Here is a 25,635-nt window from a genome sequence, read left to right on the forward strand (position 1 = left end):
GCTCAGTCACTCCTAGACTGGGTGTAACAGTCCCACAGTAGAGAAATTCTTTTCACTAGATATACTGTATATTTCATGAATATATAGACGCGCGCGCGCACACACACACACACACACAAACACACACACACACACACACACACACACAGCCACGCAGCCACGTAGCCTCATAGCAACAGCTTGAGGGGTTCGGTGCCTTGCTCAAGGGCACCGTGGCAGTGCTCAGGAGGTGAACTAATAGCTGATGAACTCCAGCTATCAGTTCACATTCCATACTTTTTGGTCCACACTGGTCTTGATCCAGGCCCCAAGCCAAGTTGTTGTGGACATGGATTTGATATTCCAAACATTGTTCTGTTTTCTAAGTTGCCATAATGATTATCAGCGAATGTTATCAATTCATCTTACTGTGTACATTCTTTACAGAAAACTAAATAACAATGCAGGCATACAGGGGATTTGAAGATAAACCATGAATAAAAGAAGAGGCTAAAAGCAGCAAACCTACTTAGAGTAAAAGTCTTTTTGTGTCTCTTTTTTGCAGAGAGCTGCTGTGCTGTTTTCAGCACATTCATATGCTGATTTCACACCCAAGGCAACCTTTGACATAGAGGTGGAGCACACTTGCTTGGTTAAATTCATCAGACAAATGTACAGCGCACACTGTAATTGACTGTTGTTCCTTTTAGAAATGTGATGTCCACAAGTTGAAAGAGGCCCCGGCCACTCAGGTGGTTCTGACTCGTAGCGATGGTTTGAGGTACTATCACACCATGAAAACAATCAGGAATCTAGAACTGAAGGCTGAATGGCTCTTCAAACAGAAGATAATCAGGGGTCCCTGCCATTTATATGTAGGCCAGGTGAAGTACAATTGAATTTCCTGTAATGTGTCTATGTATATATGTGCATATGTACATACATACATACAGTATTTACATGTATTGTATGTGCGTATATATAGGTATATGTATATATGCACGTACATGTAAATACTGTATACTTTATGTGCAGTACTGTATATAAATATATGCACACTTATGTATTTATTTATATCTGTGTGTGACACACACACGCACACACACACACACACACACACACACACACACACACACACACACACACACACACACACACACTCAGAACCGTAACACTGTAGTTAAGGTCCTGAGCAGACAAAGTAAAATCATTTTGTTCTTTTCTCTAGGAGGCCTGTGCAGTTGGTATTGAAGCTATAATTAACTTAACTGACCACCTAATCACTGCGTATCGTACTCACGGCTTTGCTTACACCAGAGGTGGGACCCCGAGGGAAATCATAGCTGAGCTTGCTGGTAAGTTTTGAAATACCGTTGATTACCTCAAATCCAGTTTTTCTTTTATGTTACTCTTCCCATTTCTTGATTTTCAGGTCGAGGAGCAGGTATGTGCAAAGGCAAAGGAGGATCCATGCATTTGTTCACCAAAACCTTCTATGGAGGAAATGGTATCGTTGGATCACAGGTAATGGCCAATAATTTCATCATCGGTAAAGGCCTGACTGAAGAGGAGTACCTCAGTCAAGTCTTATGAAAAAAATATCAGTGAATTACATTTGTAGAACTTTTCAACTTCTATAATTAGTTCATGTGGTGACATTCAGTAATATGAGAATTAGACATTTTGAAATGTTGACTCCTGTTACGGTAAAACAATAAAGTGTTTCATTCCAAATGAATTATTGCATAAGATTCACAATCGAAAATGATTCAATCTAACTTTACTAATCACTGGCTTCTCCTGAGGTTCCCTTGGGTGCTGGTATTGCTCTAGCGTGCAAGTATCAGAACAAAAGTCAAGTAGTCGTGTGTATCTATGGTGATGGTGCAGCCAACCAGGTAAAGGAAATCATTGTTTGAGTAACAAGGAGATTTTTTCTCTGTAAAACAAACAAATTATATTTCCACAGGGTCAGATTTTTGAAACCTTCAACATGGCTGCTCTTTGGAAGTTACCGATCATTTTTGTTTGTGAAAACAACAAATATGCCAAAGGTACACCAACGTGGAAAGCGTCTGCAAACACAGACTTCTACACAAAAGGAGACTCCGTTCCTGGTATCAGGGTATTGTTTTCAGTTCTTTCTTTTTCAGAAGTTGTTCCTCTCTTGCTGAATAGATAATTTATAGTGGTGGTGGGGAAGTAAATTGGACTCTACTGAAACCCAATGGACTGTTGACCCTAAGTACTTAAAATCCTCCACCTTCTTGATCTCTTCTCCCTGTAACCTCACTCTTCCACTTGGGTCCCTCTCATTCACACACATGTACTCTGCCTTACTCTGGCTAACCTTCATTCCTCTTCTATACAGGACAAATCTCGACCTCTTTAGCTTTTTCTCCACCCGTTCACTGCTCTCACTGCAGATCACAATGTTATCTGCAAACATCATAGTCCATGGAGATTCTTGTCTAACCTCGTCTGTCAGCCTGTCCATCACCATAGCAAACAAGTAGGGGCTCAGAGCTGATCCCTGATGCAGTCCCACTTCCACCTTGATCTCCTCTGTCGAGCCTACAGTACACCTCACCTGCACCGCTCTAACATACTTCTCTGCCAATCCAGACTTCCTCATACAATACCACATTTCCTCTCTGGGCACCCTGTCATAAGCGTTCTTCAGATCTACAAAAATATAATGCAACTCCCTCTGGCCTTCTCTGTATTTCTCTATCAACATCCTCAAAGCAAATACTGGATCTGTAATACTCTTTTTTGGCATGAAACCATACTGCTGCTCACAAATGCTCACTTCTGCCCTTAATCTAGCTTCAACTATTCTTTCCATAACTTCATTGTATGGTTCATCAGCTTTATTCCTCTGTAGCTGCTACAACTCTGCACATCTCCCTTGTTCTTAAAAATGGGCACCAGCACACTTCTCCTCCATTCCTCAGGCATCTTCTCACTATCTAAGATGCTGTTGAACAACTCGGTAAGAAACTCTACTGCCACCTTTCCAACACACTTCCATACCTCCACAGGTATATCATCAAGACCGAGTGCCTTTCCATTCTTCATCTTCTTCAATGCCTTCCTCACTTCATCCTGACTAATTTTTGCAACTTCCAGGTCCATAACAATAATCTCTTCTCGTCTTTTTTCTCTCTCTTTTTCCTCGTTCATGAACTCTTCAAAGCACTCTTTTCATCTTCCTATCACCCTACTGGTACCTGTCAATAGACTTCCATCCCTATCCTTAATCACCCTAACCTGCTGCACGTCCTTCCCATCTCTGACTCTCTGTCTTCCCAACCTGTACAGATCAGTCTCTCCCTCCTTCCTGTCCAACCTAGCACAAAAGTCATCATAAGACCCTTGTTTGACCTTTGCTACCTCTACTTTCACCTTACGCTGCATCTCCCTGTACTCCTGTCTACTCTCCTCAGTCCTCTCTCTGTCTCACTTCTTATCCAACCTCTTTCTCTGTATACACTCCTGTACCTCCTCATTCCTGAGTACTTGGTGCGTCATCCCTCCAGATGACACACCAAGTACTCTCCTACCTGTCTCCCTGATCACATTAGCTGAAGTTGTCCAGTCATCTGGAAGCACCTCCTGACCACCCAGAGCCTCTCTTAACTCCTTCCTAAAAGTCATGCAACACTCTTCCTTTTTCAGCTTCCACCATTTTGGCCTCTGCCCTGCCTTTGCCCTCTTAATCTTCCTCACCACCAGGGTCATCTTACACACCACCATCCTATGCTGTTTGGTTACACTCTCCCCTACCAATTCTTTTCAGTCACTGATCTCTTTCAGATCACACAGTCTACACCATATGTAGTCTACCTGTGTGCTCCTACCTCCACTCTTATAGGTCACCCTATGTTCCCGCCTCTTCTGGAAGAAAGTATTCACTATAGCCCTTTCCATCCTTTTTGCAAAGTCTACCATCATCTGTCCTTCTGCATTCCTCTCCTGGATTCCAAACCTGCCCATCACCTCCTCATCACCTCTGTTTCCTGTGCCAACATGTCTATTTAAATCTGCACTAATGACAACTCTCACTTCTAGGTCTGCTCTGCTTCACTCCATCAAATTCCAACCAGAATTTCTCCTTCTCCTCCAGCTCACATCCTACCTGTGGAGCATACCCACTAACAACACTGAACATCACACCTTCGATTTCTAGCTTCAGGCTCATCAGTCTAGCTGACGCTGTTTTTACCTCCAGGACATTTCTAACAAACTCCTCCTTCAAGATAACTCCTACTCAATTTCTCTTCCTATGTACACCATGATAAAACAACTTGAATCCTGCTCCTAAACTTCTAGCCTTGCTACCTATGCACCTGGTTTCCTGGACACAGTATGTCTACCTCCTCCTCTGCGTCATGTCAACCAACTCTCTACCTTTTCCTGTCATAGTTCCAACATTCAACGTCCCTACTCTCAGTCCTGCACTCTTGGTGTTCCTTTTCTCTCTCTTACTACAAACACATTTTCCTCCTCTCCTTCTTCGACCAACAGTAGTCCAATTTCCAAGGGCACCCTGTAGGTCAACAGCACCGATTGCAGTCGTTGTTGACCCGGGCCTTGACCGATCCGGTATGGAAGTCATAGGTTTGCTTCACATGTTTGATTTGGCAAAAGTTTTACGTTAGATGCCCTATCTGGCAAAGGAAAGATGTACAAAACTGTGGTGAAACCAGCGATGTTGTTTGGTCCAGAGCAGTGGTTTGAAACCTTGTTGGAGGTACCGAAATCTGCCAGTTTCATATGCTCACTCACTGAACCCTTCTTTAGTTAAAAAAAGAACAAATTTTAAAAATGTTTTCAAATTTAAGACAGATGTATATATTTTACTGGTGAATTTAATGAATTGTGCATTAATGTCGCCTTTCTCAAAGGACAAAACCAAGACAGTGCATGAACTCATAAGAAATTATCTACCTGCAAATGAGTGTGACTTGTGCTGTTGTTATTGAGAGACCAGTTTAGATATGAGTGGCTTCACCTTGGCAAGGGCTACTCTTGTGTCATTTTTCACAGCAAAAGTCTGTTTCTTTTGTTTTCCATGCAGCTTAAGGAAGGGTTCCTTTATTTTTGCAAATCATGCAGAACGCTGACTCCCATCACGTTCCATTATACAGTACATGTAAATTCACGTTGCACATATACATCCTCCCACTTTCTTTTTCAAACGTACACAGTGATTTGTGTAAGTTTGGCAAAAACATCCGACACGATGTGTCAGGTATTTCGTCTTGATCTCCGTCTTCGCCGAACCCCTGAGACTGACTCAGTAAACCCCTAGCGTTCGATCGAACCCAGGTTAAGAACCACTGGTCTAGAGACAGTGTCACTGAGGAAAAGACAGGAGACAGAGCTTGAGGTAGCAGAGATGAAGATGCTGAGGTTCTCTTTGGGATTGACCAGGAAGGATAGGATCAGGAATGAGTACATCAGAGGGACAGCACATGTTAGAGGTTTTGGAGATAAAGTCAGAGAGGCCAGACTGAGATGGTTTGGACATGTCCAGAGGAGAGATAGTGATTACATTGGTAGAAGGATGCTGAGATTTGAACTGCCAGGCAGGAGGCCAAGAGGAAGACCAAAGGGGAGGTTTATGGATGTAGCGAAGGGGGACATGGAGGTAGTTGTTGTGAGAGAAGAGGATGAAGAAGACAGGGTTAGATGGAGGCAACTGATTCGCTGTGGTGAACCCTGAAGGGAAAAGCCAAAAGGAGAAGAAGACGACTGAAGCCTAATATGTTTATGGGGAACAATTATTGACAACTTTCATTGTGTTTTTGAAATAGTGCATGCGATACATATGGGGTCATTTACAGTATGTCACAGCTTCACTTGTGACATAGTTGTGATGGCACACCAACTCATTTCTCAATTAGATCAATTTACACTTCAAGGACAGTTCATTTGTACAAAATAAAAGCCCTTAACATTAAAATAAATTAGTTGGGATTCATCCAACAGCCCAACACTTTCATGAAAATGCTCCAAGAAGCTCCTGTTCATTCTGCCTCACACAGCCTTCCACCCTCTCTCGATCACTTACACACTCTGCAATGTCACAGCAGTTCACCCTTCTAGGCTAAAGCCAGAGACAGTGGAGACGGTGCCATCAGTTATTGTAATCTTATCAGACTGTAATTTGAAATACCTTTCCAGCAAATCCTAATACCCCAGATGGATTCCTTTTGGTGTAAACATGTGTGTTTAGGTGAGTGGGATGGACATTCTGTGTGTCCGTGAGGCAACCAGGTTTGCAGTTGATCACTGCCGATCAGGGAAGGTGAGTCAGCAACCGTCCTTTTAAATTTGAGTGATTATTTACTAAAGAAACTATACAGATTTGAGGAACTTTTGTCTTATCTCTCTTGTTCTTGTACTTTGACTGTATTTGGACTCAGGGTCCCATTGTCCTGGAGCTTAAGACTTACCGCTATCTTGGACATCAAGAGGGTGATGCTCACCTAAGGTAAGACCAATTGACATTCATCATTTCATTTCTTCATGTTAAAATTCATTTCCACTTTTCTGGTGTTGCCCAGGGTGAGAGGCAACTCAGCCGCTATATGTTGGAGTTTACGTATACTTGCCTAACAAATATTAGTTTACATTTTTACCTTAATTTGTTACATTTAAAGTTTTGAATCTGAACCACTAAATTGGGACTAAATTCATCATCATAAATGGGTTTAAAACAGCTAAAAAAAAAGATAAAGGTCACTCAGTCATGCTTAAAAATGTCCTGCCTCAGTTATCGCTCGCAGGAGGAGATAGACGAAGTCTGCAGAGTGAGCGATCCTATCGCCACGCTGCGTGAACGCATGCTCAGCAAAAACCTGACCAGCGGAGCGGAGCTTGAGGTAGCAACTATTTTCTGTTTACCTCTAAATGTTTGAAGGTAACTCATTCTCATAACTCTGGTAAATGAGTTATGGGCATGCTAATATATTGCTGCATAATAAGTAAAATAAGTATTAGAAGGTTTTGTAGTAACACTCATGAGGCCACATGAATGTAACCGCAAGAGGACACAAGCCAGTGTCTTATTGTGCCGCAAGCCCGGATAAATACAGAGTGTTGCATCAGGAAGGACATCCAACGTAAAACTTTTGCCAAATCAAACATACGAATCAAACCTATAACTTCGATTACGGATTGGTCGAGGCCCGGGTTAACAACTACCGCCATCGGTGCTGTTGACCTACAGGGTGCCCTTGGAAATTGGACTACTGTTGGTCGAAGGAGGAAGAAAGTGTGTTCGTAGGAAGAGGGAGAAGAGGAACGCTAAGGGTATACGACTGAGAGTAGGGATGTTGAAGGTTGGAACTATGACAGGAAAAGGTAGATAGTTGGTTGACATGATGCAGAGGAGGAAGGTTGACATACTGTGTGTCCAGGAGACTAGGTGGGAAGGTAGCAAGGCTTGAAGTTTAGGAGCAGTGTTCAAGTTGTTCTATCATGTTGTAGATAGGAAGAGAAAAGGAGTAGGAGTTATCTTGAAGTGGGAATTTGTTAGAAATGTCCTGGAGGTAAAAATAGTGTCAGATAGAGTGATGAGTCTGAAACTAGAAATTGAAGGTGTGATGTTCAATGTTGTTAGTGGGTATGCTCCACAGGTAGGATGTGAGCTGGAGGAGAAGGAGAATTTCTGGTTGGACTTTGATGCAGAAGTGATGCAGAACATACCTAGAAGTTAGAGAGTTGTCATTGGTGCGGACTTCAGTGGACATGTTGGTGCAGGAAATAGAGGTGATGAGGAGGTGATGGGCAGGTTTGGTATCAAGGAGAGGAATGCAGAAGGACAGATGGTAGTTGACTATGCAAAAAGGATGGAAAGGGCTATAGTGAATACTTTCTTCCAGAAGAGGCAGGAACATAGGGTGACCTATAAGAACAGAGGTAGGAGCACTCAGGTAGACTACATTTTTTATTTTTATCTTTCTGATATGATTCAGCGCTATATAAATAAAAGTTGATTGATTGATTGATATTGTTTAGACGATGTAACCTGAAAGTGATCAGTGACTGCGAAGTGGTAGTAGGCGAGAGTGTAGCCAAACAGCATAGGATGGTGGTGTGTAGGATGACCCTGGTGGTGAGGAAGATGAAGAGGGAAAGGCAGGGCAGAGGATGAAATGGTGAAAGCTGAAAAAGGAAGATTGTTGCATGACTTTTAGGAAGGAGTTAAGACAGACTCTGGGTGGTCAGGAGGTGCTTCCAGCTGACTGGACAACAACAGCTAATGTGATCAGGGAGACAGGTAGGAGAGTACTTGGTGTGTCATCTGGAAGGACAGTAGATAAGGAGACTTGGTGGTGGAATAAGGAGGTACAGGAGTGTATACAGAGAAAGAGGTTAGCTAAGAAGAAGTGGGACACTGAGAGGACTGAGGAGATTGGAGTACAGGGAGATGCAGTGTAAGGTGAAAGTAGAGGTAGCAAAGGCCAAACAAGGGGCTTATGATGACTTGTATGCTAGGTCGGACAGTAAGGAGGGAGAGACTGATTTATACAGGTTGGCAAGACAGAGAGTCAGAGATGGGAAGGACGTGCAGCAGGTTAGGGTGATTAAAACCAGTAACATCATTATACAAACAGGCAATAAAAATCATGGATCAAAAACCGATGAGAGGGCACCTTTGTGGTAAAACACAACCTTCTTACCTTAGAAAATTTTGTATTCTTTTTTACTATCAAATTGGTTTTTAAGTGTTTGCATGGTCATGTTTCAGGAACTGTGGTTTTGTATGAGGAAGTCTGGAGTGGCAGAGAAGTATGTGAGTGCGGTGCAGGACACGTATGACGACTGTAAGACAGTGGTGAGCTGTGCTGTAGGTGTGACAGACGAGTTCAAGGTGGAGGTGGGACTGCATCAGGGATCAGTTCTGAGCCCCTTCTTGTTCGCTATGGTGATGGACAGGCTGACAGACGAGGTTAGACAGGAATCTCCATGGACTATGATGTTTGCAGATGACATTATGATCTGCAGTGAGAGCAGGGAACAGGTGGAGGAGAAGCTAGAGAGGTGGAGGTTTGTTCTGGAAAGGAGAGGAATGAAGGTAAGTCGCAGTAAGACATAGTACATGTGTGTGAATGAGAGGGACCCAATCGGAAGAGTGAAGTTACAGGGAGAAGAGATCAAGAAGATGGAGGATTTTAAGTACTTAGGGTCAACAGTCCAGAGCAATGGAGAGTGTGGAAAAGAGGTGAAGAAGCGTGTACAGGCAGGATGGAACGGGTGGAGAAAAGTGTCAGGTGTGATGTGTGATAGAAGAGTTTTAGCTACAATGAATGGAAAGGTGTAGAAAACTGTGGTGAGACCAGCGATGTTGTTTGGTCTAGAGACAGTGTCACTGAGGAAAAGACAGGAGACAGAGCTGGAGGTAGCAGAGATGAAGATGCTGAGGTTCTCTTTGGGAGTGACCAGGAAGGATAGGATCAGGAATGAAAACATCAGAGGAACAGCACAGGTTAGAGGTTTTGGAGATAAAGTCAGAGAGGCCAGACTGAGATGGTTTGGACATGTCCAGAGGAGAGATAGTGAATATATTGGTAGAAGGATGCTGAGCTTTGAACTGCCAGGCAGGAGGCCTAGAGGAAGACCAAAGAGGAGGTTTATGGATGTAGTGAAGGAGGACATGAAAGTAGTTGGTGTGAGAGAAGAGGATGCAAAAGACAGGGTTAGACGGAGGCAACTGATTCACTGTGGCGACCCCTGATGGGAAAAGCCGAAAGGAAAAGAAGACTCATGAGGCCACATGGTTCTGCTCTTTATAGGATAATTTGGATGGACTGACTTGTCAAATCTGAATTTAAAATAAGTTATATTTAAAACGGAAATATCATCCTCTTAAAAGAATATCAACTTGCTAATCTTTCTGCATTCAACAAACTATGGAATACACAATGGCCTCTTTGCAAGGAAGATCACACACAGAATAGTCTCATTGCTCTTTTGTACTGGTTAGAACTTTATAGAAGTTGTTGGAATTATATCTTTTTATAATTATATCTTTTTATGTTATGTTGGAATTATATCTTTTTATGTGGAAAGTTGCTGAGCTTAAAGTTCATCTTAGGTCACATCACGTGACAGTTAGAACTGCTGACTTATGCTAAATTGCTTGCACAGCTAGTCGAGCAGAAACTCTTGCAAGGCCGTCTTCCGCTTTCTTCTCTGATAATTGGCGTATATCTTCTTAGATAATTGCACAGCTAGTCGAGCAGAAACTCTTGCAAGGCCGTCTTCCGCTTTCTTCTCTGATAACTGGCGTATATCTTCTTAGATAATTGGCGTATAGCTACGATAGTTTTCATGACCCGTCTGCTTATCACCTCTTGCCAGGCCGTCTGCAAGGCCGTCTTCCTCTTCTCAGATAATTGGCGCACCATGACATCACCTGAATGTAACCCACTGTCTTGCCTGCTATCTTGCAGCTGTTGTGATACCAGGTGAACCCCGCCTTCTGATGTGCATAAAATCCATGTGCTGCAAGTGCATCCTCGCACTCTGCAGGAAGTAATCTTCCATGAGACAAAGTGCCGAGAATATTCTCTTTGCAATTGAAAAATAAACTTTGAAGCTTCGACATTTCACTGAGTGTTTTGTTTATTTAACTCTGTTCAGAAATTGTCCACAACCAAGAGAAAACGAACACGAAGCTGGAGGACCAAGGGTCTTTAGGACCATATTATTTGGCTCCACTTCAACAATGTAAAATTGTAGTTTACAACAAAGTTTTTTTTGGCTTTGTATACTTTTAAACACCAAAAATAGGCCAATTTACATTTGAATTTCAGATTTGAATCAGATCCCAAATTAGAGGAAAAAAAAGTGTCAGTAAAACAGATACATGCGAACAAATAACAACGTAAGCATTTAAACAAATACAACAATGGTTAAGCTAAATCCTGTGCGGATGCAAGTGGGAATACGAAGAATATGGGATATGTATTTATGCCTTCATTTACTGACAAACTACAGTACACATCCGGTGGCTTCAAGAAGGAACAACGCGGGGATGCGAGGCGCCAAATCAATCAGCAGATGGCAGTAATGCGACAGGAACGACACCCACCGCAGCAAACCGCAGATGAAGAAGAAGAGGAGAAAGGAAGAAGGTGTCCAATTCAAAAGACTGAAGCCATAGTTAGTCGGTTGCTACGTGCCGTCTAAACGATGATGGAGTGTCTTTTCCACGCGAATCTAAGCAGAGAGCTGTTCTCCGTGTTGTGCGCCGCTCTCCTCATCCTCAGCGCAGTCGCGTCTACAGAGGAAAGCACTCAGGTGAAAAACTCCCAGTGTCACAACTACGCGGCGGGACACGTCTATCCCGGAGAGGCGTCACGGGTGCCCGTGTCCGACCATTCCCTGCACCTCAGCAAAGCTAAGAGTGAGTTACCGTCTTGTTCTCAGCCACAGGTGTCGTTAAGACGCGCCCGATGCTGCAGGACGTGACGAGTCGAACCAGTGTCTGCGCGCAGCCAGGGGTCATATTTGATTTCTGACGTGGTTTTATTCTCCTTTGGCAATCCAGTGTAATGCTTTTAAGGACACGTCAGTCTATGAAAGTCAGTGGATTGTGTTGCTCTCCCCGCCCCATCAACACATGATCGAATCGCTACTGCCTCTTGTTAGGCAGGACAGTCTGGTGGAAGGGAAATGATACAACCCTCAATGTACATGGTTATGTTTCATGGCGAAAATATTTGATTTATAAGCTTTAACAACAAAGATCAAAACAAGAATGTCGAACAAAAAGTTTAAATAGCACGATACAACAGGTATTACACGTATTTTACGCATATACAGCAAAACGCTTACTCTTTTAACGGTAACAGTCTCAGAATTATTCGCCCCCTTCGTGACAGGCATCTTTGCTGCTGTGACCCACTGCAAACTGGATGCATAACCACAGACCAGCTTGTAGTTGTTGAGGAATCTTCACCCATTCCTAATAGGAAAAGACTTTCAGTTACAGTATTTAATATTCCTGCATTACCTGGTGCAGGTATCATCAAGTCTGATCAGAGGTTTTACAGTGCACAGCAATAGTGAGTACATCCTCTTTGAAAAGCAACATTTCATACAATATGACAAGGAACACAAAAATATATTTCCAAAATGTTCACAGACTAAGTTAAACACAGGATCTGTTGAGCTTTTGAACTTAGAACTAAGGTTAATAATATAACTTACGTTACTTTTTTTCTGTTTTAGTAAAAGTAGTGTGGTGCAGAAATGAGTACACCACACTGAAGGTCTTTGAGTAAAGCAACCTTTTAGGCTCCCAATGTGGACCTGAACAAACAATTAACTACAGGTGAGTCTTGATACTCGTTACATGTGTTAATTAGGCAGTTGGCTACAAAAGGCTGTTACCTAAAGCAAACTGCCCTTTCCCATTTCCTGCTGTCAGCAATGGCATCCCATGGCAAGGAAATGTCTCTGGATCTGAGAAAGCGGATTATTGCTTTACACAAGAGAGGTGAGGGCTACAAGAAGACCAGTAAAGCCTTACTTATTAGTAAGAACACGGTCCCAAAAGTGATCCAAAGATTCAAGGGAGATTGAACTGGAACCAAAGTACAGAGACGTACAGGCCGGCCAAGAAAATTAACACCCAGGCGGGAGCGTCTTTGAGGAACGTTGAGGAAAATCAGCATGCAAGTGCACAACAGTTGGCTAAGGAGGTAGAGGCTGAAATTGGAGTGATTGTATCACGTGACACAATATGCCATACAGTGCAGCGGAATGGCATGCATGGGGTATTGTCCCCGAAGGAAGCCTCTCCTAAATCCCAGTCACAAAAAAGCCTGACTAGAGTTTGCCAGGGCCCATGCTGAAAAGGATGAAGACTACTGGGACTCTATACTCTGGAGTGATGAGACTATAATCAATCTTTTTGGAACTGATGGCTTCAAAACGGTCTGGCGTCACAAGGTTGAGGAGTACAAGGAAAAGTGCATGGTGCCCACTGTGAAACATGGAGGGGGTAGTATTCTTATGTGGGGTTGCAGGAGTGCTGCAGGTGTTGGAGAACTGCATTTCATTGATGGCATCATGAATTCTCAAATGTACTGCTCTATACTGAAGGCTAAGATGCTTCCATCACTTTGGGCCGTTGGTCGTCGTGCCAGTTTTAAACATGACAATGACCCAAAACACACATCTAAGGCCACTGCTGACTTTCTGAAGAGGAACAGGGTAAGAGTGATTGCATGGCCAACTATGTCACCTGATCTGAACCCTATAGAGCATCTTTGGGGAATACTAAAGAGGCAGGTTGAGCATCACTCTCCATCCAACATCCAGTCTCTAAAAGAGGTCATCCTTGAAGAATGGAGAAAGATTGATGCGGCCAAATGTTGTCAACTTGTGCGCTCCATGCCAAGGAGACTTGGGGCTGTCATTGCAAGTAATGGAGGCCATACAAAGTACTAAATGTATTGGATGTAGTTGTGTTTGTTGTGAGGTGTACTCATTTTTGCTCCACCACATTTTCACGGAAACAGAAAAAGAGAAATTTCAGTTGTCTTTTCACCTTTCTGTTTGAGTTGTTATGTAAGAACATAGTGCAATAAACATCATCAAGGAACTGTTTAGGATATGTTGTTTGTGTTCATTTTAATACTGTGAAAAACATCTTTTTTCAGAGGGGGTGTACTCAATATTGCTGTGCACTGTATATGGGACTCAAGTTGTCAGTTCTAGTCAGTTCTAGCTAGTCAGCCATCTTCGAATGTTCCAGAACTTCTACTGCGACAAAGCCTCGGTGGATCCTGGTGTTTCCTCTGCATGTCCTGTTAGAATTTCCATTGATGGACAAGCTTCATGATCCTGACAGGCATTGAGATGTTTTATTCTGATTTATTCTTTATTCTTGATACGTGATAGAATACATTTTGCCTTCACTGTCATGTTTCACTGCATGAAGGCTCATCTTTTGTGCATACACATTACCAATCCTCCTCAAGACATACTCTGATCTATATTCCTAAAAGTTGAATTTCAAACTTCATCCTACACATCTTGCTGTGGGTCTTTTGCAGTCACTTGAGGGATCTGTCTGTCTGTCTCCCGACCCCATCAGGAAACCAGTCATGGGTATTGACTACTTGTTGTTTGTGACATGACTCGGTAGTGTCCTCATTATACCTATTAAATTGGACTTGTTATCTGTGCTTCTGGCTGCAATTTCTTATCGTTGTTTGCTAGTGCAAGGCAGTAATAAAGTCTTCTAACTTTTTTGGGCATATTTTTTTACTTCCTCATTGTATTTATTAAATCATATTTAAATTTAGGCTAGAATTGAAAAAACAATCCTTGTGACTCTACTGCATGGTTAAGTCTTATTTTGTCTAGAAGGTTGGGGGAAAAGGGTTTTGAACTGTTCATTTATTAGGTTATTATACACAACTGATACAGTATATTTAACATGAATAATAGAAAACCTTACTGTAAGTAAGGGCTGGCGAAATATTTAAGTCCCTGTCACATGCACTGTTGAGTTGATCATTCGTCCAGTAACTGCTGTTCCTTTTCAGGAACATGAACTGTCAAATGTAGTAATAAGTAAAAGCCAAGTCATTAAATAGGATTTTAGGGTATTAGATCTGTGCTATACAGTTTTACGTTGAGACATTTAACAATGAATTTCTTCAAAATGTTTTTGCACGGAATTAAATTAGACACAGATTCAGTCTCAGTCATTCAGTCTCAGTCTGTCTTTTACAACCTAAATTGTTACAGTAACTGTAATATGTTAACGCTCACACATTTATGAAATACATCAAACATTTAGTTGTATTATCAAATTATGCGGTTTGTATAAAAAATGTCAATTTATGATTTTTTTCTACCTTCAGTTTCCAAGCCTGCGCCAAACTGGGAAGGAACAGCCGTCATTAACGGAGAATTCAAGGAGCTGAAGCTCTCAGACTACAAAGACAAATATGTTGTCTTTTTCTTCTATCCCTTGGACTTGTGAGTGTCACATCGTTTGTGTTGCTGGGGTGTTTGCACCAGAGTGTGTTCTTATTTAAGCTTGTCTGTCTTTTACAGTACGTTCGTCTGTCCTACTGAGATCATTGCATTCAGCGATCGTGTACACGAGTTTCATGCCATCAATGCAGACGTCGTCGCCTGTTCTGTGGACTCCCAGTTTACCCACCTGGCCTGGTAAGATTGCACTCCCTATGTAGGATAATGAGCTAGAGGCTTTGGAACTCTCTGTTGTAGAGTTGGCAGTGTTCTCGTTTGTGTCTTTGACGCACATTTTTTGACAGGGATGCACGATCGTCAAACAGCGTGCATCCCTAGGACACAAGCTTTAAAATGCACTTCTATTCAACAAAAATATTCAAAAAATTTTCCATCCTCCACTGAAATTTCAAACCCGGAAATCGCCATTATGTTTTGATCGAGCATTCTCGTGAAGAGATTCACCTGTGTGATTCTGCCTTATAAAAATTGACCAAACAGCAACAGACATCTGGTCATTTTACACGCTGCGGTAAGAGCGAGGAGTTAGTTAGACCCCCAAGAGCAAGGGTCTGGGGGGTCTAAAGCGCTTTGAAATGTCTGCTGATGTGATTAAGCAAAGAAAACCATTGAGTGAAAAGCAAAAGTGAAAAAAACCAAAATGTATTACATCTTTATTTCAAAAAGTGTTTTTTATTTAAATGACTACCAGGCTTTAACATTTTTCTCTTTTTTGTCTTTTTACTTGAAGTTATGATGTTATTAATAAAAAATATTAAAAAAATATTAATAAAAACATTAAAATTAACAGTTTGTTTAGTTATATTTATATACTGTATATAGGGGCTGTCACTTTAACACGATAATTAGATTAATTACGCTGCAAATTAAAGCGCTATAAAAATTAACGCAATTAATAGCGAGTGGCAAGTCAATGCGCAAGCATTTTAAATTTGGCCCATTGAGTGACCCGTAGGCTGCTGTGGAGTGTCACTTCCTACCTGCGCCACTAGTCAAAAGCAGGGTGACTGACAACAGAGTTGGACGCGACACAGGAATAAGTCTGCCCTGGGGCAGACTGACGGACGCGTCTACAGCGCAGAATCACTGCATTTTTGTTGATAGTCCCGTCTTTGTTTATAAATAAACTTTCCGCCCAAAGGTCCGAGTGGGCTTGCCTTGCTTTCCTGTGTCGCGTCCATCTCTGTTGTCGTCACTCTGCTTTTGACTAGTGGCACAGGTAGGAAGTGACGTCACTGCAGCCCACGGGTCACTCAATGGGCCAAATTTAAAATGCTTGCGCATTGACTTACCATGCACGATTCATTGCGTTAATTTTTATAGTGCGTTAATTTGCAGCATAATTAATCTAATTAACGCGTTTAAGCGACAGCCCTAATATATATATATATATATATATATATATATATATACACAAACTGTTTTTATTAATAATTTTTAATATTCTTAATTAATAACATATACTATATATATGTTGTTTGGTCTAGAGACAGTGTCACTGAGGAAAAGACAGGAGACAATGCTGGAGCTAGCAGAGATGAAGATACTGAGGTTCTCTTTGGGAGTGACCAGGATGGATAGGATCAGGAAGGAGTACATCAGAGGGACAGTACATGTTAGAAGTTTTGGAGATAAAGTCGGAGAGGCCAGACTGAAATGGTTTGGACATGTCCAGAGGAGAGAGAGTGATTATATTGGTAGAAGGATGCTGAGTTTTGAACTGCCAAGCAGGAGACCTTGAGGAAGACCAAAGAGGAGGTTTATGGATGTAGTGAAAGAGGACATGGAGGGTAGTTGGTGTGAGAGAAGAGGATGCAGTAGACAGGGTTAGATGGAGGCAACTGATTCACTGTGGCGAACCCTGAAGGGAAAAGCTGAAAGGAAAAGAAGAAGATATGTATGTGTATATATATATATATATTATATGTGTGTGTGTATGTATATATATATGTGTGTATGTATACAGGTAGTTGCCGACTTACGACCTATGCAACTTACGACCGATCGACTTTACGACCACAATGTCCGGGTAACGCTGGCATTCCCTCCTGCCACAGTACTCACGCTCTGAGGCTCCCGCGCTCTCTTCAGTCACCACGGCGCACACACGCTGTTCAGTCACACCGTGAGATCAATAGCCCAGCCCACTACTGATGGGCTGGGCTGCTTAGGAGGCTGTGACGGAGAAATGTATGAATGGCGTATGGAAAAACTGTCAAGCGTTACGTGAACTCTTCTGCTGGATTTGAAAGTGACGAAGAACTTGATCAGATTCGAGAGAAAATAGTGAAACTGGCAAAAAAACTTCTCCTTGGAGAACTCACGAATGATCGCGCTGTATGAAGAACTGATCGCGCTGGAAGAAGAAAGAGTGGAAGGAGAAGAGAAGCAGAGAAAGAAGAGGAGGAAACAGAAAAAATGTTCACCACCAAAGGCTTGTCAGAAGGCTTTTCCCTGTTAAATAAACTCCGTGCACACTTTGAAGAAATGGACATAGAACATAGAAACATTTGCAAGGATTGAACGGATGGCAAACGACGCTTTCCGTCCATATCGTGAAATTTATGAGGAGAAAAAGAAACGAACAATTCAGACAAAGCTCACAATGATTATGAAAAGATCGTCTCCCGCTCCCACCAACCCACACGCTGCCCCAGCTGACGATCTGGACGACCCCCAGCCAAGAACCAGCGCTGCTGGATTTAATTTTTACTTAAGAGTCGATTTACGACCAAGTCGAGTTACGACAGATCTGTCGGTCCCAATCGCGGTCGTAAGTCGGCGACTACCTGTATATGTATGTGTATGTATATATATAAAATGTGTATATATATATAAAATGTGTATATATATATATAAATATAAAATGTGTATATATATATATATATATGTATATATATATATGTGTGTGTATGTATGTGTGTATATATGTATGTATGTCTTCTTCTTTTCCTTTCGGCTTTTCCCTTCAGGGGTCGCCACAGCGAATCAATTTCCTCCATCTAGCTCTGTCCTTTGAATCCTCTTCTCTCACACCAACTACCTTCATGTCTTCCCTCATTACATCCATAAACCTCCTCTTTGGTCTTCCTCTAGGCCTCCTGCCTGGCAGTTCAAAACTCAGCATCCTTCTACCAATATATTCACTATCTCTCCTCTGGACATGTCCAAACCATCTCAGTCTGGCCTCTCTGACTTTATCTCCAAAACCTCTAATATGGGCTGCCCCTCTGATGTACTCATTCCTGATCCTATCCTTCCTGGTCACTCCCAGAGAGAACCTCAGCATTTTCATCTCTGCCACCTCCAGCTCTGTCTCCTGTCTTTTCCTCAGTGACACTGTCTCTAGACCAAACAACGTCGCTGGTCTCACCACAGTTTTGTACACCTTTCCTTTCATTTTAGCTGAAACTCTTCTATCACACATCACACCTGACACTTTCCTCCGCCCGTTCCATCCTGCCTGTACACGCTTCTTCACCTCTTTTCCACACTCTCCATTGCTCTGGACTGTTGACCCTAAGTACTTAAAATCCTCCACCTTCTTGATCTCTTCTCCCTGTAACTTCACTCTTCCGATTGGGTCCCTCTCATTCACACACATGTACTCTGTCTTACTGCGGCTAACCTTCATTCCTCTCCTTTCTAGGACAAACCTCCACCTCTCTAGCTTTTTCTCCACCTGTTCCCTGCTCTCCCTGCAGATCACAATGTCATCTGCAAACATCATAGTCCATGGAGATTCCTGTCTAACCTCATCTGTCAGCCTGTCCAACACCATAGCGAACAAGAAGGGGCTCAGAGCTGATCCCTGATGCAGTCCCACCTCCAGCTTGAACTCCTCTGTCACACCTACAGCACACCTCACCACTGTCTTACAGTCCTCATACATGTCCTGCACTGTTCTAACATACTTCTCTGCCACTCCAGACTTCCTCATACAATACCACAGTTCCTCTCTGGGCACCCTGTCATAAGCTTTCTCCAGATCTACAAAAACACAATGCAGCTCCCTCTGGCCTTCTCTGTACTTCTCTATCAACATCCTCAAAGCAAATACTGCATCTGTAGTACTCTTTTTTGGTATGAAACCATACTTCTGCCCTTAGTCTAGCTTCCACTGCTCTTTCCCATAACTTCATTGTATGGCTCATCAGCTTTATTCCTCTGTAGTTGCCACAACTCTGCACATCTCCCTTGTTCTTAAAAATGGGCACCAGCACACTTCTCCTCCATTCCTCATGCATCTTCTCACTATCTAAGATCCTGTTGAACAACCCAGTCAGAAACTCTACTGCCACCTCTCCTAGACACTTCCATACCTCTACAGGTATATCATCAGGACCGACTGCCTTTCCACTCTTCATCCTCTTCAATGGCCTCCTCACTTCATCCTGACTAATCTTTGCTACATCCTGGTCCACAACAGTCACCTCTTCTAGTCTTTGTTCTCTCTCATTTTCCTCGTTCAAGTCTTCAAAGTACTCTTTCCATCTTCCCATCACACTACTGGCACCTGTTAATAGACTTCCATCCCTATCCTTAATCACCCTAACCTGTATATATGTACAGTATGTATGTATGTATGTATGTATGTATGTATGTATGTATGTGTGTGTGTGTATATATGTATGTGTGTCTGTGTATATATGTATGTGTGTGTGTGTGTGTGTGTGTGTGTGTGTGTGTGTGTATGTATGTATGTATGTGTGTGTGTGTGTGTATATATATATATATAATATTCTACTGTGTATTCTGTTATTACTTTTGGGATGCATAAACGTCATGTTGGGATGCACAAATTTTTCTTGAACGTATCCCAGGGATGCACTAGTTTCTTGAGGTAAAATGAACTCTTGAGTTGGTGCTTTTTTTTAATGCTGTAGCTTCATTGATTGTTAAAGTTGTTTACACCACTGCTCCCCTTTTAGATTTTCTTCACATGTCTTGTTAACCGCAGGATCAATACACCCAGGAAACAGGGTGGACTTGGACCAATGAAAATTCCTCTCTTATCTGACCTCACTCACCAGATTTCAAAAGACTATGGTGTCTATCTGGAGGACCAGGGACATACACTGAGGTGCAGGTTCACATTTACATCCAAGCCATTGTCAAATACAACATGCATTGATACCTAGTTATGTTGTGCACATTTGATACACATTTACACATTCACAACCAGTAGACGTTAACAGTAAGCAGCTAACACAAAGTTGTGTGGAATCACTTATAGAGGACTCTTCATCATTGATGACAAAGGCATCCTGAGGCAGATCACCATGAATGATCTTCCAGTGGGAAGGTCTGTGGATGAGACTCTCCGTCTGGTGCAGGCTTTCCAGTACACTGACAAACATGGAGAAGGTAAGAGAAGCTGCTTTAAGCCAGACTTACTAAAATTTTCACATTTCTTATTTTGAAAGTCTGTAATGCAGTAATTTTTCTGGAGTAATGCAGCTTTACCTGGATATTAGTAGCTGTAGTCTTTGTACTGACTGGACGGTCTCATTTTTTAGTGTGCCCAGCAGGATGGAAACCAGGCAGTGAGACAGTGAGTATCACCAGAGCCATGACTGATTCTGATTCGTTCACTCTAACTACTGTGGTAGAATAAAAGGGTACACATGTAAATCAGTTTGTCTGATCAATCATGTTGGGATACTGAACAATAAATTGCACAATGGGAACTGTTTTTTTGTAAGGGAGCTACTTTAATCATAGTGTAGTTTTTAGATCATTATTGACGTGACTATTGCCTTGTGTATTTCATTGCATAAAAAATTCTAATCAAACTGCGATTTGATTTTTTCCACAGATCATTCCGGACCCTTCAGGCAAGCTGAAGTACTTTGATAAACTGAACTAATCTTCTTTTGTCGTCCCAGCCTGTGAAATCTAGTACTTACTGAAAAAACAAATAAAGTCTGTTTTCCTAAACAGTTGTTTGTACTTTGTTTTTCCAAAGCTATGATGCAGCCCAACATTGGTCTTCTTCTTTTTACAGTCACCTGCCACTTCATTAGGGTTGTTTTTCCAATCTTCTGTTGTCTAATTCTGGTGAGCCTATCTGAACTGTAGCCTCAGTTTTCTGTTCCTAGCTGACAGGAGAGGCACCCGGTGTGGTCTTCTGCTCCTGTGGCCCATCTGCCTCAAAGTTGGATGTGTTGTGCATTCAGATATGCTTTTTTGCATACCTCTGTTGTAATGATGGGTTATTTGAGTCACTAACCTATCAAATCGAACCCGTCTTGCCATTGTCCTCTGACCTCTGGCATCAACAAGGCATTTTGCCCAACAGAACTGCTGCTCACTGGATAGTTTCTTTTTTGGACCAAAATCTGTAAACCTTACATATTGTTTTGTGTGAAAATCCCAGAAGATCAGCAGTTTCTGAGATAGACTAGTACATGTTGGAAGAGAGGTTGGGATAAAGCAACGACGGCGACGGCCGTCGCTTTGCGTTTTTTTTAAACTGATTTTTACTCATCTAGGCCAGTCCAAAATTCCCAGTCAGGGAATTTTGTGAGAGCTGAACTTGAGAAACACGACGCCGCCGGGTGTTGTGTTTCTGACCGGGATTCGAACCAATTTGACGTTTCCCGTTTGGACTGCCGGATCGCTGTCGGACCGCCACCCCTCCACAGCCCGCTAACATCGACAGCTCTCGGAACAGGAGCCACAGGAGGTGAGCAGAAGCTGCTGGACCAGTCCCAGGCCAACACCAGGCTCCACCCGATCTAAAAGCAGCTTCCCGGCTGCTAGAGCAAACCAGATGCCACCAAAATCAAGGAATAACGCAGCCTTGTAGGAGGAGATTGAGGAGATAAAGAAATCACTGGACTTTATGTCAGGTGAAATAGCAACTATCTCAAAACACCAAAAACTGATTCTGGAGATGATGGGTGAAATTAAAGAACTCAGGATGCAATGTGCTGAGAAGGATAAGATGGTGACCTTTCTGGAACGCCGTGTAGCAGACCTGGAGCAGTACTCCCGCATGAATGACATTGTTGTCAACGGGCTGCAGACCAAACCTTGGACATATGCCCAGGTGGCTTCACCAGCAGTCAGCAGTGGACCCACCGTCTCTGACCAGGATTCCATCGGGCAACAGGTGATTACATTTTTCAACAGCAAAGGCATTCCGGTAAATGACATTGACACTGAGGCGTGCCATCCTCTCCTTCGGAGAAATAAAACGGACAAGCCAGCTATAGTTATTCGCTTCACCAACAGGAAGCACAAGGATGCACTGCTCAAACAAGGAAGAAAGCTAAAGGGGTCAGATGTCTATGTGAACGAGCACTTAACTAAGAAAAATGCAAATATTGCCAGGAAAGCTCACTTTCTGAGAAAGCAGGGGAGAATTCACTCAACATGGACTGGAAACTGTAAGGTGTATATTAAGATGAATGGATCACCAGAGGAGGCCAGGGTTTTGGTCATCGGAGACCTGGGTGAGCTGGACAAATACAAGGGACCCCACCAAGGTAACTATAACCCATAGACAATGGTAGCGTATGCACTAAAAAAATCACCTAACTCAACATGAAGGCAATTGAACAAGACATTGATCCGGACAGTAACTTCTTTGACCACCTGAACAACACATGTTGTTACTACACAGATGAACAATACAATAACCTGAATGTTAAACAAGACCATGGAATATCAATAATTCACTTTAATTGTAGAAGTCTGTATGCCAATTACAACAGCATCGAAGATTACTTAAGTCAATTTTAAAAAGCCATTCAATATCATTGCATTGTCTGAAACTTGGCTCTGTCCTGAGAATGGATTTGACCTTGAGCTGAGTGGATATGAGCTCAATTATATGAATAGAAGGGGGAAAAGGAGGAGGTGTGGCTCTATACATTGAAAATAGCCTAAAATACAAAGTAATGAAAAATGTGACAACATCTATTGTTGACCTGATGGAATGTATCACAGTTGAGATTCGTTTGGAAAGACAAAAAAAATATCATTTGTAGTTGTGTGTATAGAACACCAGTTTGAAGCATTGAAAAATTCAAGGATAACATGGAGGAGTTGTTTTCTACTGACAATCAGAAGGTTATATATATCTGTGGGGACTACAATATCGACCTATTAAACCCCAATAAACATGGACTGACTGAAGAATTTATTAACTCTATGTACAGTTTGAGTTTATATCCACTGATCACCAAACCAAGTAGAATAACAGTAAAAAGTGCAACGGTAATAGATAACATATTTACAAATGACATGGAGAACAGGTTAGTGTGTGGGCTGTTCAAGAATGACATCAGTGACCATCTTCCCGTTTTTGTTATCCATGACTGTGACTATGTCAAAGATTTAAAAAAAAACCCATACATTTAAGTACAGGAGAATGAGAACAGAACAAAACATTAATGCATTCAGAAATGATTTACAGATTCAAAATTGGAATAACCTCTATGAAGAAAAGGATATTGACAAAGTTTATGAAAAATTTCTTGAAACTTTTAAGTTGTTATACAACAAAATTGTCCAATTAAACAAATCAATGACAGGGAAAACCAAACCATCAACATACCATGATTTCTGAAATGTCAATTTCTGAAAAAAAGAACAGACGATGGCGAACTTAAATACAAGAAATATAAAAACAAATTCACTAATATGATGAGGAAATGTAAGAAGGAATATTATACCAAACTATTAGAGAATAGTAAAAACAACATTAAAGGTGTATGGAACATACTACACAATATTATTAGAAATGGCTCAAATGATAGGAAACCCTGAATATTGTATTGATAATGATAGGTCCTTACATAACATGAATGATGTTGTTAATGGCTTCAACAATTTCTTTGTGAATATAGGCAAAAAAAAAAAAGCTACTTGTAGTGATAGGGATGCCGAAGGGAGCATCACAAGAAATCTCAACTTCTTCTATTTAAAGGCTGTAGGAAAAAGAGAAATCCTTGATATTGTCAATAAGTGCAAGAATAAATCATCTATGGATTGGAATGGAATTGACATGACGATAATCAAGAAAGTGATTGATTGTATTATAGATCCACTGACCTACATCTACGGTTTGAAAAAACTGAAAACTGGTACATTTCCACAGAAAATGAAAGTTGTCAAAGTTATCCCAGTTTATAAAGCCGGAGAGAAACATCATTTCCCTAATTATATGCCAATATCATTACTCTGTCAGTTCTCTAAAATATTAGAAAAATTATTTATTGCAAGGTTAGATAATTTCATTGAAAATAATAACATTTTGACAGTCAGTACGGGTTCAGGTCAAACAGGTCAACAGCGATGACACTAATGGAATTGACAGAGGAGATCACTGACTGTATTGATAGCCAGAAATATGCACTGGGAATATTTATTGATCTAAAGAAGGCTTTTGACACCATAAATCACGACATATTGTTTAAAAAAACTAGATAGGTATGGTATAAGGGGGGTGGCATTAAGTTGGCTGAAGAGTTGCATGCAACACAGACAGGAATTTGTACAAATAGGTGATTACAAATCAACCTGTGGAGTCCCACAGGGGTCAGTGTTAGGCCCGATACTATTCATTCTGTATATCAATGATATTTGTCAGTCATTTTCTAACCCGCTTAATCCGCTAACACAGGTCGCGGGGGAGCCTGTGCCTATCCCGGCAATCTCATGGTGTGAGGCGGGAGACACTCCGGGCACAACGCCAGTGTACCGCGGAGCCACATAGAGACAAACAATCATTCACACACATTCACTCGTACAGTCAATTTGGGACCTGCCAATCAACCTGAAGCGCATGCTTTTGGAGGTGGGAGGAAGCCGGAGAACCCGGAGAGAGCACAGAGCGGGACTCGAACCCGGGTCCGCCATGTTGTGAGGCGGCAGCGCTAACCACTGCGCCACCGTGCCGCCAATGATATTTGTAATGTGTCAAATATGTTGAAATTTATTTCATATGCCGATGACACAATGCTTTTGTTCAGGGGAAAACCTTCAGCAGCTTTTAGAGGTCACCACTGCAGAAATGAGTAAATTAAAACACTGGTTTGACGTAAATAAATTGTCTTTGAATCTGAGTAAAACCAAGATCATGTTATTTGGTAAAACCGCACAATAGATGTACAAGTACAAATCATGGTAGATGATGTTAAAATCGAAAGAGTTTATGAAAACAAATTTCTGGGCGTACTACTGAACCACAAAGTCTGCTGGAAACCCCATATAAGTCACATAAGAACAAAGCTTGCACGTAGTATTGCAGTTCTGGGTAAAACAAAGCCCATATTGGACCATAAATCACTATACATCTTATATTGTTCACTTGTACTACCCTATCTAAATTATTGTGCAGAGATTTGGGGTAACACCTATAAAAGCAACTCGAAACCATTGTGCATTTTACAAAAAAGAGTTATTGGAATAGTTAACAAGGAAGGCTATCTGGAGCACACCAACAGACTGTTTCTAAAATCATTTGCCATGAAGTTTATGGAACTTGTTGAATATAAAACTGCGATAATAATATTTGGAGCAAGAAACAATTCATTGCCACTTAACATCCAAAAAATGTTCAGTGATAGAGAAGGGCATTACAACTTATGAAGTGAGCTCAACTTTAAA

The 25,635-nt window shown here is 41.7% G+C and overlaps 2 protein-coding genes across 2 annotated transcripts; both read left to right on the top strand.

Moving 5' to 3' along the window:
* The first annotated feature begins 773 nt into the window (after window positions 1-773).
* Window positions 774-11,084, top strand: LOC137606292 (pyruvate dehydrogenase E1 component subunit alpha, somatic form, mitochondrial-like). The gene is made up of 8 exons (XM_068331491.1): window positions 774-863; window positions 1,208-1,334; window positions 1,412-1,503; window positions 1,785-1,877; window positions 1,949-2,104; window positions 6,224-6,295; window positions 6,414-6,481; window positions 10,996-11,084. Exons 1-8 carry the CDS (start codon window positions 774-776, stop codon window positions 11,066-11,068), a joined length of 771 nt encoding a protein of 256 aa, XP_068187592.1. The 3' UTR covers window positions 11,069-11,084.
* Window positions 11,083-20,955, top strand: prdx4 (peroxiredoxin 4). Its single transcript, XM_068331490.1, has 7 exons — window positions 11,083-11,404; window positions 14,880-14,997; window positions 15,076-15,192; window positions 19,976-20,098; window positions 20,252-20,382; window positions 20,535-20,569; window positions 20,834-20,955. Exons 1-7 carry the CDS (start codon window positions 11,191-11,193, stop codon window positions 20,882-20,884), a joined length of 789 nt encoding a protein of 262 aa, XP_068187591.1. The 5' UTR covers window positions 11,083-11,190; the 3' UTR covers window positions 20,885-20,955.
* The last annotated feature ends 4,680 nt before the right edge of the window (window positions 20,956-25,635 follow it).

This window comes from Antennarius striatus, chromosome 13 (genome assembly GCF_040054535.1).
Source record: "Antennarius striatus isolate MH-2024 chromosome 13, ASM4005453v1, whole genome shotgun sequence".
NCBI classification, from domain to species: domain Eukaryota; kingdom Metazoa; phylum Chordata; class Actinopteri; order Lophiiformes; family Antennariidae; genus Antennarius; species Antennarius striatus.

What these genes read in the sequence shown, in the direction of transcription:
- prdx4 (XM_068331490.1), top strand. Translation starts at nt 11,191, where the DNA reads ATGATGGAGTGTCTTTTCCACGCGAATCTAAGCAGAGAGCTGTTCTCC. An exon ending in CACTGACAAACATGGAGAAG is followed by an intron (nt 20,383 to 20,534) that starts GTAAGAGAAGCT and finishes CTCATTTTTTAG; the next exon opens with TGTGCCCAGCAGGATGGAAA. An exon ending in GGAAACCAGGCAGTGAGACA is followed by an intron (nt 20,570 to 20,833) that starts GTGAGTATCACC and finishes TTTTTTCCACAG; the next exon opens with ATCATTCCGGACCCTTCAGG.
- LOC137606292 (XM_068331491.1), top strand. Translation starts at nt 774, where the DNA reads ATGAAAACAATCAGGAATCTAGAACTGAAGGCTGAATGGCTCTTCAAA. An exon ending in ATGGTATCGTTGGATCACAG is followed by an intron (nt 1,504 to 1,784) that starts GTAATGGCCAAT and finishes GCTTCTCCTGAG; the next exon opens with GTTCCCTTGGGTGCTGGTAT. An exon ending in ATCACTGCCGATCAGGGAAG is followed by an intron (nt 6,296 to 6,413) that starts GTGAGTCAGCAA and finishes ATTTGGACTCAG; the next exon opens with GGTCCCATTGTCCTGGAGCT.